The 14,007-nt window shown below is 42.2% G+C and overlaps 1 protein-coding gene across 1 annotated transcript in view; it reads right to left on the bottom strand.

Moving 5' to 3' along the window:
- Nucleotides 1–776: 776 nt before the first annotated feature.
- The window catches only part of AFF4 (AF4/FMR2 family, member 4), a 30,230-nt gene continuing 16,999 nt past the window's right edge, over nt 777–14,007 (bottom strand). The window contains exons 11-20 of the mRNA XM_008936201.1: nt 12,326–12,414; nt 10,498–10,729; nt 7,569–7,666; nt 5,741–5,804; nt 5,454–5,590; nt 4,996–5,067; nt 4,179–4,272; nt 2,940–2,983; nt 1,861–2,081; nt 777–1,204 (exon numbers count right to left, since the gene is read on the bottom strand). Coding sequence (XP_008934449.1) covers nt 1,086–1,204; nt 1,861–2,081; nt 2,940–2,983; nt 4,179–4,272; nt 4,996–5,067; nt 5,454–5,590; nt 5,741–5,804; nt 7,569–7,666; nt 10,498–10,729; nt 12,326–12,414 — 1,170 coding nt within the window. The 3' untranslated portion in view covers nt 777–1,085. The remainder of the gene's footprint in view (nt 1,205–1,860; nt 2,082–2,939; nt 2,984–4,178; nt 4,273–4,995; nt 5,068–5,453; nt 5,591–5,740; nt 5,805–7,568; nt 7,667–10,497; nt 10,730–12,325; nt 12,415–14,007) is intronic.

Below are 14,007 nucleotides of genomic sequence, written 5' to 3'. Positions count from 1 at the left end.
TCGATCTCTACGCAAGATTCCTGGTTTCTCAGTCAATGGAAAAGATGCAAATGACAGCTCTGGTAGGAACTGAGCTACTGTTGGTGTTTCAACCACAGAGTCCACCGATTTTCTAAGCGTCAAAGAATGACAAGCACGGAAACAAAACGTATTTTAAATGAAGAGATGTAAAGAAGCACAAGATTGTCCTTTTCAGAAACTTCTCCTGTATGCATCTCACCCGTCCGACTGACGTTCGTTCCTACACCATTACTTGGGATGTGACATCAAACCCAAATGGCTGTAATGTTTTGTGATTGTTATAGTGTTAATCCAGGTCTTGAAACTGCCTTGAAAACAATCCAAGTCAGATCCAGCTAAATACTTTTCCATATAAATTTCTTTATAATTCATTTAAAGGAAGTATCTTAATACGTAGAAGAATATCTGGAACTTTTCTATTTAGTACAAATTCTGCAATAATAAATCTGTAGTTGTCATTTATTAGTTGACTCGTAGGCATTAGGCATGAGAAGAATGGTGTCCCTAAACGTTAGAACCTACCAGCCCTAGTTCCTTTTACAGGCTCTACCACCACAAGACATTACAGAGTAACAAAGCTCACAAAGTACTTAAATAAAGTGTCTATGTTTAATTTCTGCTAAGTACTCGAAAGGGTAAATTTAGGGAAGAAATATCTAAAAAACGGCCCGAAAATGGGGCTTTTCAAAATTAAAATTAGAAAATTAAAATAAATACGATTTCAACTGCCTATTTCTGCGTTGTGACTGGAATTCCAATGATCCATCCAGGACAGATCAGCAAAAACTACCTTTCTCTGCAGCGAATTTTAAAATATTTAAATAACTTAAAAGGGGAATACTGAAGGAGTCCATTGACCAGATGATTCGGGGTTAAAACGCTAAAAAAGAAACCAAAACAAAACCACAAATGAGGATGGGAGAGGTGAAAGCATTCCTTGCTCTTAGTGTCGACTAAGCAATGTGTTATGGCAGTCTTCCTTTGGACATGACACAGTGTTGTGGAGAGGAATCAGAGGCAGCGAGGAGCAGGGGTTGGATCTTTCCATTCCTTCAGCCCCAGTGTCACTTGGCGTCCAGGCGCAGCCAGTGCAGCCCCTGGCGGGTGTAACGCACCAGCTCGGTCATGAGGCTTGAGTTAAAAACCAGAGGGCCCATAACTTTATCCAGTTCAGCAAAGAACTCTAAAACAACAGAAACACCAGTTAAACCAGGCACGGGTTTTCACAGGGGAAATATTACACCCAACCCTCCCCCCCTCCATCGTTTCAGCGTGGATCTTTTAGATTAAGATCTTTTAGATTAAGATTTTAGGATCTTTTAGATTAAGACTTTAGGATCTTTTAGATTAAGATTTTAGGATCTTTTAGATTAAGATAGGCAGAAGTCATGAAAGAGGGAAGGGTAAAACTAAAGGAAAAGGTCCTTTCTACTCAATTTCCTTACTCTTTTCCAGAAGACTGGTTGATAAGAATAACAAGAGTATGGATAAACTATTGTAAAGTGTCCTTGGCCTTCCCCCTCAAGTTTCACCTAAGAACCTCAGAAATGGAAATGCAGCAAGTTCCTCTCCCTGCACTGAAATTTTACAGGAAATACAACAAGTCTGGTTGGTTGGTTTGTTTTAAAAACATAGCTGGTAGGAAATGTTACATCTGACACCACCCTGACAACCACCCTGGGGTGTCACTGTACTCCACGGTGCAACTTCCCATCTTACTCTCCCAGAGGACCTGGTTGAGTGTCCTGGACACCATCAACTGCAACTCCAGAACTCCTAGGAGCAGTTCTGCACCCTCTGGTATCCCCCATGCCAGCACCCCCTCGTGCCAGCCCTCACCTTTCTGTTCTTTAGACAGCTGTTCGGCTTGGTCCCAAATTTCAGTGGCATAGAGGAAGTTGGATGTAACTTGGACGTAGCTGGCTGCCATCTGATGGATCCTCTGGGGGATCGTCACCGAAGACCCGCTCCCTGAAGGGTTGGCTGCCCCAGAGGAGTAATTTCCTGAATTCCCTGGAGACAGCTTTGGAGAGACTGGAGATGGCATACCCACAGGCTTGCTGCTCGGCCAGAGGGAGACAGGACATTGTGAAATGCTGATCTATAGACACATTTATCTACTTCAGGCACATCATGCTGTAAGGTGACCTCCTCCAAGACCTCTCCTCCCACCTCCCAGGGTGTGAGATGCTAAAGCACTCCCACTTTATACATCAAAAAGTCAGGATTTCCCCTACAACAAAGGAAATCCATGAGCTGGTAATGACTGCTGAGGATCCTCCATGGTAAGGACTGCTGAGCATCCTCCAGCTCTTGGGTTTTAGCTTCACAGTCAAAATCTAATTACCAAACCTCATCATCTCTTAATTCAATAAGATCTTAAAGTCATTGTTTAAATAAATCGAACCCCAGAGAATAACACCACAAACATTACAACTACACAGCAACTGCTCTGCCATAATATCACACTGTCAGGTAACACAGATCTCAACTGCCCTCCTAGAGCTCACAGAGTGATCCTGCACAGCTCCTTCCTTAGGCTTTCAAGAGCAGCAGTGTGGAACAGACAACCCTGAAGGTATCTGCAGCCATCTGGACTCAAAGCATGAATAAAGCTGTTATCATTTTGAGGGGGAAAAAAAACCCCACATAAAATAAACCAACAAAACTCACTGAGATAAGTGATTTGTTAGTGACACACTGACCCTTTTTTTTTCCAACAAGGAGCTGCTGAGCACTATCACAACCTTCCAAACCCTTTATCAGAACAGTTACACAAACAGCCAAATCAAAATCCACACCCTTGGAACCAGCACTTTAAGGAGTGAAGAGCTACTCTTGGAGCACCCCAGGCACACAGCTTCCAGAGGAAACTGGCTAGAAGTTGAGGAACAGAGGGAACAGCTTTTCCCACTCACCTTCCCATGCCAGGCGACGGGGCTTGAGAATTATTGTAGGAATTCTGTTGGAGGAAAAGCAAATTTGTCACCTGCTTTATGTTCATACTTGAATTAGTTTTACTGCATCTGGTTACTTCCAAATGAATTTTTGTAGTTTGTCTTTTAAGCAACAACCAACGTTCTGAACAACAGCCCAGTAACTTCAAATTTGGGAAAATAAAATATCCTGTTTTACTGATGACTGAGACACAAATGAAGGGATTATTTTAGCAACACAAAGAGGGCCACTAAATATACAATGTAGGACTGGAGCAGTCCTGTGTTCTAACCAGGAGACCCCACTGCCTCTTATGACAATGTTTTGGGATTTTCAGTCCATTAATAGGAAGAAATCTGTTATTACTGGCATTGAAAAATTAAAGATGTCTCAAAAAATTGTAGAAGTCAGGCATGTGAGAAGCCTGTTTCCTCTCAGGATGGAGAGATGGATGTTTCAGAGAAACACAAGGACATGAGTTATCTATCCCCAAGTGTTCCTCTGAAAAATCTCAGTCTAGATTAGACTGAGTAATTACAGAAGTATCACAACTGTTCTTCTCATCTGCAACACTGTCATTCAAATAAATTCACTCAAAGGATGTGTCTCTTCATCTCCTTTCCATGCCAGCACTTTAAAATCAGTTGTACAGGAATTTAGATAAATTCAGGGGTGGGGGTGTGGCTGGAATACCTTAAAAAGAACATATCTATATACAGAGAGAGAGAGAGATAGATAGATAGATAGATAGATAGATATATCAAACAGCCCACTGAAAAAAACCTCCAAAAGTCATAAATTTGGTTTTGAAGTAGAAGCTGGCTCTGGTGCCTGCTTTGGGGAAGGCTGAACAGCTGCAGCCCATGTAATGCACCCCAAGATTTCCTTCAGTTTAAACATGACAGTGAAGTTTCAGTTTGTTCTATCTACAGCAAGAAAAAAGTTTTCAAATCCTGCTTGAAGCCTACTGAGTTTGTCAAAGAAGGCAAAAGCTAGTCAAATTATTGATAGAGAGCTCTGATGCTGGGAACAGTAGAGTGTTAAACTACTCCCAGTTTTAAACTACTCAACTTTAACACACTTCCAAGGCCCAGCTCTAAACAGGGTACAGTCCAAGCTCACACATACCACTCTGAAAATTAGATTCAGGAATTTAAAGTGATGTAGAGCTTCAAGTGGGTTAGGATTTCCTATTTTAAAGAAAATACACATGCAATTACCTTCAGATGTTCAGTCAGAGTTTTAGAATATTTCAATGCACTTTCCTTTTTCAGTTTGAACAGCCTTAGGTATAGCAGAGATTGGCACCGAAGACTGAGCAAAGACAGAACAGAACATGTACAATTAAAGTCAGGTTCAGCACAACTGAGTGAAGTTCAAAAATCCAGTAGCTGTGTTTGTAAAGCTTTCTCTGCCAACTCTTGAGTTGTAGCTTTATGAAAAAAAATCCATAAGCACCTTTAAACTCTCAAGGAAATAAAAGCACAGCCTTGAGTGCCTTAAGCTGAAACTATAATTTTCAGTGATCTTGCTCATTTTCCCATTTCCAGTTCTCAGCTTAGGAGACCAGGAAGACCAGGAAAACTTCAGAGGCTAGGAAACTTAGCCAAGCTACTTCCTAGACAAGGGTTTAGTTTATTTTCCACCTGTGTCAGGATTTACAGAGCCTGATCCATTCTGCCATGGCCTCCCCTTTCTTTTTCACCCAACCCAACTGGCTCTGGTCCCCTGTACCTCCTGATTTAGGAAGCTAGTGACAATTCCTTACAGCCAGTCAGAATTCTGACTTATCCCTGGGTGAGAGTGTGTGGGAAGGATCCCCATCCTTCCTGCACTTACTCCTCAACGTTTCAAAGACTTGGCCCTTGTGGGCAACATCCCCTCTGCCCCAATTTACAGTCATTAGATACACAGCATTCATGTCTGTGTACAGTCATGTGTTTGGTTCAGCTACACCTGACAACTCAGGGTGACAGTTTCCTGCAGATAAAACATGGAATTACTCAGTGCAGTGTGTTAAGTTCAGAACACACTTACCAAAGCACTGCTAGCCGTTTATCTGCAGCTGTAGCATCTGGTGCCAAGTAATTCTTCAGTTTCATAGTGTATCTGCAAACAAAGGCAGCAAGCAAACAACAAAATAAAGATTACAGGATTGTTTAACCATCACAAAACACTGAAGTTCTCATGAATTCCTAGCTTCAACTGTCTTCATTTCAGGAACCTCTTTCAGCCCCTAACCAAAATGCTGACTAGGTGGCAACAGAAGTAATTTTGCTTCAAGATTTAAGGAGCATTAGTAGAAAGCATCTCAACCTTCAGGAAACCACTTTAAGCCTCAACAACTGGAACGAACTGGTAAGCGACCCAGTTTTATCAGAGAATGATAAGAGAGCTCAAAAGCTGGGAGTCAAACACTAATAAACCCAGAAGCTCCAATTTCCAGCCCTCTTTCCCACCCACTGGGCTCTTTGTATGTGCCCTGCAGTGCTTACTTGATTAATTCCACAGTTTCTGAATACATAGGGAACGGGGACTTGGATTCCTGAGCGTTTTTCTCCAATGCATTCCCACACTCAATGAAGGACACCACAGCATCTAGGTAGTACACAGCCTTCTCAAACCTGTCAGACTGAGGAGAGCACAAAAAACCCTCAGAGGACAAAAACCAGAGAGGAAGAACCAGAAAGCTCCAGCACAGAAGGGCAGCAAACCACCAAAGGCAGTGAATCAAGCCCTGTATCACGTGCAAGCACTGGGTGAAGGTTAGAGACTGACTTACCAGTGCATCTGCATTATGTTTTAACTTCTTGGCTTCTTGCAAATAATGATCAGCTGAGTAAGTCCTGCAACAGAGGACACAAGTGAATGGACTCAGCCCCTCCCCACTGCATGTCCTCTTGTGACTGAAGTTTCTTAATGTTGCCCCATTTTCATAGTTTTTCTAACTCGAGTTGCAGGAGCTGCACTACAATCAAGCTGTCTTAAAAACTGTTAATAAATAAGTAATTATTAAGAAGTGAATATTAATAAAGTAGAAATAAAGTAACTAAATAATATAAAAAAATGAAAAATGAAAATAATAAATAGTTAACTAGCATGCTTAGTTACAGTATGAAAAAAATTGTTAGGAATAGTTTAAAGTTCATTCTCTAATTTCAGGTAATTCAAGACAGCACTTTAAGCAACTTGATAATACACATAATTTGGTTAAATTTGTTGCATTTCATAGTCAAGCAAACCAAACACTAGACCAATGACAGGGACAGGGCAAGGAACAAGACAAAATTAAAAAAAATGAGGAATAATTAATCCACCAGCTCCAGGACTGGCATTACTGAAGTTGTGAAATATTTCCAAATTATGATAATAGCACAAAATAAATCAAGATGCATTCAGGTGGTAATTGCTTTCACTTAGCTACCCAAGCCAATCAATGCTAAATGACTTTCACAATTAGATGAGGCAAGGTAACTGTAAAAGTGTAATTACACATTTCAGTATATTAAGATATTACCTATGAGTTGATTAAAGTTTGAAACAAATTCTCCCATCCATCCTATCTTGTAAAAAAATTAAAGACATCTGAAATCAACACTTTTAACAGTCCAGTTACAGGAAATTGATGTCATTAAGTCATCTACCTACAGAACTAATTCAATCACTTCTAGGACCAGGAAATCCTAAAAATGCCTCAGTCACAAGGTTACAACCTGTCCTCATTCCCAAGCAGGTTTACTGTGCCTTTGGCAGGTGCTCTTGTTATGTCTTGCACTTCAACACACATTCAGATTTGATTTTAAAAAGTCTGATCTCATTTCAGTTTCAGTTTTGTCTTGGAATAATTACAAAATCCCTGTAAACTGCTTTGTCCTAAACAATTGATACTCTACTCCAATCATCAAATTAACTGTTTTTTTTAAGAAATTACTCTTGGGAGAAAAGCCCTTACAAGCTAGTTTGCCAATTCCAAAGAGTTCTTAACCAGGAAGTTACTTTTACATTTGAAGCCACTGTAATTTTATCTGTAAAGTGAATTTAGAGAACAAGGAGAAATGCTTTAAGCTCAAGCACTGTGCTGTGATTTGAGCTGCTGCAAGTGAAAGCTGAAGTCTGCACCAGACAGTAAAATATTTGCTATATTTTCTTTTCAAGATATTTTCTTTGCTGCCCTAGGATTAAAGCCCAGTCCCACTCTTGTGGGTCTGGAATTTCAAAAAATGAAGGCTCCTCTCTACAATTAATGAGCCAAACTCCTGACTCTAGAAGCCACGGGCTCTGCTGAGAAGAGAACAGGCAGAGGGGTAGCAGCAGTGTCCTGGTAAGGTGAAAAGGGACCCATCAACATTTAAAACCAGAACCACCCTGTGCTATTTAAGTCTCCTGCGTGATCCTTTCATGCTTGGCAGGCATGCTGAGGGCAGGCTGCAGCTCCTCCCAGCTGGCCAGGGCACGGGGAGCAGGCAGACAGCAGGCAGGAGCAACGTGCAGCTCCCCAGGGCACCAGCTGGGCTCTCCTCCTGGGAAGCAAACACAGCTCTCCTGGGGAGCTGGCTGAGCTCTGAGACTGCAAAGGGATGCAAAGGGAAAGTGCCTTCTGCTCTTCTTACCTGTCATCAAAAACGAGCTTTGCTCTTCTTGACTTGGAGCTCTCTGCCGACGGAGCAGATGCAGGAGGGCAGCTTGATGAGTTGTTCAGATTCTTCTCCTGAAAGGAGAATCATTGTCAAACCAGAAATTTAAAGAGTGGGTAAACCTTCTCTGCCTTCCAGGAAAGCATTTGTTGTGCACATTTCTGCCCTGGCTTCACATGTTACATGCAGCAACATCAGTTCTGCAGCAGCTCAGGCTGCCCTTCAGCAGGGACACTGACACAGCTCCCACGAGGGCTTCACCCAGCCCTGGCACAGAGCCACACACAGAGGCTGCAACCAAGCTCCTCTCTGCTGCACCAGGAGATGCCCATTAGAGGGAAGAACGCAGCCAAGGCTTTCTAGACACACCCAGCTCCAGGAAATCCCTCCCTGAATCTCCCATGTCACTAAGTCCTGTTTTTCCACTCTAACAGAGATGATGAATACATCTCTGACTTCTCATTTCTCTCAGTGGTACACTCTTTGCCTTGGAAAAAAAAATATATATATTTCAGAAGGATGAACATCATTTTCAGGGAGAAAAGTTAACTGTCTTCACCACACACTGTCCTTGGCTCCCCTAAATGAGACACAGCCCAACACGACACTTCAGGCTATAGAGGGACAGTAAAAACATCCTGTGAATGATAAGTGAATCCATTTTTAGTAGCTAAACAGCATAAAACAACTCCCCAGCTTCACAGGCATTTTCTGCTCCCTTAATTTATCATGACCTAAGGCCATCTATGCAGATACATTTGATACCCAGAAGGATGCTGGGTTGCAAGGCACCAGGTTTGCACAGCAATGTGGAAGCTGCCACTGCAGCAGAGAAACAAGAACAGAACATGCAGCACAGCTCAGGAAGAGCAAACACTACTCTGAGAAAGGTGTGACTGAGCATACCTGAAGTATAAAATGACAAACATCTCACAGGTTAACAGCTGGCTTAGGGACATTTCTACACTGATGAATGAAGAAGGGCAAAGTCTCTCAGCCTGTAAGGTAAATTCACTATCTACAGCTCCTGGAAGGGTCTTACACAGCCACTGAGACAACCAGCCTGCCAGGCTTTGGAATCTCCTGCTGCTGGCATCTGAAGGTACAACAGCACATCTCCCAGCTCAGATACTCACCATCCCCACCCTGATGACTAAGTTACTTTCTGCCTAACATCTATGAGCTGCTTTACTCCTCCCCAAATCAATTATCTGTCCTGAACGTTTTTAGTCTTCGCTTCTAAGCTCTTCAGAGACTGCAACTCCAGCTGCTGAGGTTTAACAGATGTTTTAACTCCCAGGGTTTCTACAGCCCCTCAGAGGCTCTGGGGCTCTGCTGCACTGCTTGGAGACAGCCACACACACTAGAAACACCAAGACAAAGGTGAAATCCCTCCCAGTTAAACCCACTGTGCTCCACAGCTGGCTATCCAACAGAACTGCTCATCACAGGTATTCAGTAACACACTCTCAGAGGTCCTCACAGGCTAATTTCTGTCCAGTAATACACATTTATATACTGATAAAAAAGCACATTAAAATTCAGTGACCCAAGGGTACAATTTTCCTACAGTATTTTAAAATTCAACCATGTCTTTCTAATCTACATCTCTTAAACCCCATTTTCTGCACCATCTTCAGAACCCCATTTTTTCTCCACTCCAGGCACAGAGAGCTCTGTACAATCCTGAGCTGGAGTTGAAATCATCTTTCCATGGTCCTCCAACATCACAGAATGAGAGCTACAGCTTCACAACCTAGCACTGAGCATGGACCAAGCTTCTGCTCTCCTTATAAACCAGGACAAGATCTGGATCTGCTCCAATGAGACAAGAGTAACCTCATTGTTCCACTTACCATTGCATAAGCAGCTTTCAAATTATATTTCTTATTAATGAATTAAACAGAAAGCAAGCAGCATCAGTAATCAGAAGGTGACTAAATACATTTCACTAATTAGCATAAGAACTCTGTAGGAATATAAGCATTAGTATTCCATGATCTCTCCCAAGTTGTTTTCTAATTTACAGATTCCCAAGGTACTTAAGCACTAGACATGAAACAACGTGTATCTAAACCTAATTACACCTAAATTTGAACTGCCAATTATTGTTTAGATCACACTGAACATGTCAAACTGCACCTAGGGGGAAATAACCCCCTGCAGCAGTACAGGTGAGGGGCTGACCTCCTGGGAAGTAGCTCTGTGGAGAAGTACCTGGGAGTCCTGGTGGACAAATTTACCATGAGGCAGCAAGGGGCCTCTGTGGCCAAGAAGGCAAATGGTTTCCTGGAGTCCATGAAGAAATGTTTGGCCAACAGATCCAGGGAAGTTTTTCTCCCTCTCTACTCTCCCCTAGTGAGGCCACATCTGGAGTCCTGTGTCAAGCTCTGGGCTCCCCAGTTCAAGAGAGACAAGGAACTACTGGAGAGAGACCAGTGGAGGCTACAAAGATGCTGAGGGGCCTGGAGTATCTCTGTGTTGAGGAAAAGCTGAGAGCCCTGGGGCTGAAGACTGAGAGGGGATCTGATCAATGCTGATAAAGAGCATGGGGGGCAAGAGGCTGGGGCCAGACTCTGGTCAGTGGTGCCCAGCGACAGGACAAGGGGCAACGGGCACAAATTGGAACCCAGGAGGTTCCATCTGAACAAGAGAAAAAATTCCTTCCTGTGAGGGTGGCAGAGCCTGGAGCAGCTGCCCAGAGAGGCTGTGGAGTCTCCTGCTCTGGAGAGATTCCAAACCCACCTGGCTGTGACCCTGGGCACCCTGCTGTGGGTGACCTGCTGGAGCAGGGGGGGTGGAGGAGATGATCTCCAGAGGTCCCTGCCAACCCTAACATGCTGGGATTCTGTGAAGCTGTAAAGCAGAGGAACAGGCCAAAGGCCTTTACAGAGAAGCTGTTTACCTTGGCTTCTTTAGCACTGCTAGAACTCTTCCCCTCTGTCTTCTTTTGTTTAGAAGATGAGCTGCTTTTACTGCTGCTCTCCTTGCTAGGGTTGCTGCTGGACTTTAAGGACGACGACTGACTGACCGTCCTCTTCCGGGAGCCATGTTCTTGCTTGGAATCTTTCTGCAGGGCTGGGGCAGCAGGAGATGGCAGTAAATCCTTCTCTTTAGCAGCATTTGGCTTTGAAGACCTGGACAAAAATCAACAAATTCAGGTTTGGGGTTTCTTTCCTTTAAAAAAAAAAAATCAAAAAGAAAATCGACCACACAACAACAAAAATCAAAACCACAAAACTTAAAAAAATTGCATACAAAAGAAAATATATATTTTTTTTTTTTTAAACAAATGAGGTTTTTATTTTTAGACCTAGCAAATCAGATATGGAGGAAAAGAAAAAGAATAATCATCTCAGTGAGCAGCTTTCCATGCTCCAGATTGAACTCGTTTGCACCGTTTTATTTGTCCTGACCTGAAAACGCAGTTGACAAGTTCTAACCATCAAACCACATCCCTACACCAGTTCTTAAAACAACACCCTCAACACCTACAAGGTCAGAGCTGAGTGCCAGCAGCAGCGCCGGCCTGTCTGTTGCAGACTTGTCAGCCTAACAGCTCATAAAAGAGATGGTCCAGATAAATTTTTCTTTGGAACCCAGGAAACTGGAAAGTTTTCTCAGCACAGCCTTCCAGTACACTCTTACCTTGGCTGCTGAGGGCTACTCTTGGTAATAATCATTGGAATTATTATCTTGGAATAATTATTATTCCCATAATAATTATTTCTACACATTATTTGTCTAAAATCACATAATTTCATCTTATCAAGTGTCCTTCAGACAACTGCACTGACAATCAAGTGAATATCAGAAGAGGTAAAAAAGCATCATCAAGCTACAGCCACATCTGTTCATTCTACAGCTGTTTCCTAACAAACAGTAAGACACTGTTTAATTCAGAATGGGAAAACAAGATTTGTAGCATCTGATGTGCTGCAGCTCCTCACATATTTGTAATCTGGCAGTTACTCACTGTAGAGAAATATTTTCCATTGCATAATTATATCCGTTTTCAGGGCCTTGATCTGAAATAGCAGTTTTAAAAGGCAGTGGAAAAAAAAACCTTACTTTTTCCTGTGGATTAACACAGACCAAGAAATACAGCAAATAAAAGCATAAGAGCTATTACAAAAAGCATCGAAAATTAGAGAAATAACATACAAGTAAAGAGTATTAAACAATGTTATTGATTTGCTGCCTCTGTATTTACTTCTGTGTCACTCACACTTTTCTTTAGCTAATCTATCATGCAAATGTGAGGCTAAACCATGGATCCAAATCTCAACACCATCAGCTTCCCAGGCAATGCCAGTTAAGTCATTTATTCACAGTTTAGAAACTTAAATGGGGAATTAACAGATTGGGTTAATTGAAAAGCACAGGTTTTCCAAGACCAAAAAGCTAGAGACAGCTGATTTCTAAACCAGAACAAAACCCCACTGGATATTAGAGAAAACCCAGGAAGCAGAGATACCATAACACCCCAACCCTTCACATGAGGGGTTACCTTACTTCTGTCAAGGAAAAAACTCTCCTTGGCCAATCTTTTCTACCAACTGCTAGTAGAAATTCTGAAGTAAATCTTTCTGAAGTGTAAGAAACAATGAAATTTTACCTACTCATTAATAAGGAGGAAACACTTTGCTGGGGGGAGGAGGGAACGATGAGCACCCATCTTCCCCTTGATCACCCAGAGCCTTCAAAGTCATGAACACAGCCAGGATACTCACTCCCTACTGCTAGAAGCCTTGTGTCCTGATGGAGCTTTTTCTTCCAGTTTCGTTTTCTTGCTTTCACTGGCTCTGTTTTCATCCTCATTCTGAATAAAGCAAATGAGAAATACATCCAGGCAAATGTCCACAGTTACAGCTTCACTGACAGTGGCAATGTCTCATGTTAAAAGAATTTAGCAGGTGTTCTGCAGTGTACAGAATAAGATATATACAGACCACAAAAAAAATGCATCTAGGCCACATCAAATATTTGACCAGACCCTGATACTAGAACATAATGAAAAACAAAGTCTGGTTTCTACATTCCCAACCTGCATAAAAGTAGTAACAGCTAAATTGTTCATTTTAGCACAAACATATCATCAGGAAATACCAAAAAATCTGGCAAAGGCTTCAGTAAGAGATCAGGAGACACCTTTTATGTTGTGGAGCTTAATAGAGATGTCCTACCAATGCCAGAAAGAGGTCAAAGTCTTGCAGTCTATTAAAGTAAACTCAGAGTTGTTGAAGACTAGATTTTTATATAAATTTAATCCTAAAATCAAAGAGTCTTGAAGGTAAATTTCTAAGCTGTCTTCAGCAAGCCCTGCATCAAGCAACACAGAGAATAAAATGGAAATCAGAGCCTCACAGAGTAACCCAGCTGGTAACATAAACCCAAATTCAAACCCAAAAGATTTCAAACAACTATCAACCAGACTGTTTGCTGGGATAAAGCTTAAATTTAATTGGTTTTACCAAAGCTTTCTGGTTTAGATCCAAGAGCTCAGATCATTAATGCTGTGACTCCAAATGTGCACTGAAAGGTGCAACTGGTCAAAGAACTGAAAGCTGGTGTGTTCAGAGCCATGGGAGCACAGGGATGCATTTTTTTTTTTACAGTTACACTTGCAAAAAAATGATTAATTGCTGTACTGGTCAGTTATTCCCATTTTATAAAAAAAGCTCATACTTCCTCACTTCATTTCCTTATCCAGAGGAAACAGGAATCCTGGGAGCAGTACAGGAGAAACTTCTGCCTGCAGTTAGGTGTCAAGTCTCCCAGACAACTCTCATTTCAGTCAGTGATCAAGTTTAGTTGGGTTGCTTAACAGGAAAAGTGGTTTATCTGAAATGACCTCTCTCCTCTGGAAAGTCAAATGACTCTTAGGATGATAGTCTGTAAGCCCTTGATTTGACATGTCAACAAAGTCTTACAAGCCTGTCAACACAAAATTTTCACAATGAAATGTGGTGGGAGCAGCATGGTGGTTCTGAGTCCCTGAACCAGGGCTTCACAGAGACCAGAAAGGGAACAACACCCCCTGGGTCACTGAGTCCATCTGGGAGTCACAGGTTTGCTCTTTACACATGCTGTCTATATTCTGAGGTTTCTGAAAGCAGTTTAAAATTACCCCACCAACTACTCCTTACCACTCCCCCCTCTGAGAGTGTTACTTCTACTCAGCTCCTCCATTGACTTCTGTCCATTTACTGCCCTCAGACATTCCCTGATCTTTACAGCTGAAAAGATTCAATGATTTTTGGAAAATACTAAATATCCTTATGGAGAGATCCCTCTGCTCCCAGCAAAGCAGCACCCCTGAGACTATGGTTCCAGCTGCAGCCATGCCCCAGGCCCATATCTGCCCCATCCATCCCTTGTCCTGGCAACATGTGACTGCATGATTTGCATGATT

Source organism: Merops nubicus, unplaced genomic scaffold, assembly GCF_000691845.1.
Source record: "Merops nubicus isolate BGI_N331 unplaced genomic scaffold, ASM69184v1 scaffold18632, whole genome shotgun sequence".
NCBI lineage: Eukaryota > Metazoa > Chordata > Aves > Coraciiformes > Meropidae > Merops > Merops nubicus.
This window is presented reverse-complemented; position numbering and strand designations above follow the sequence as displayed.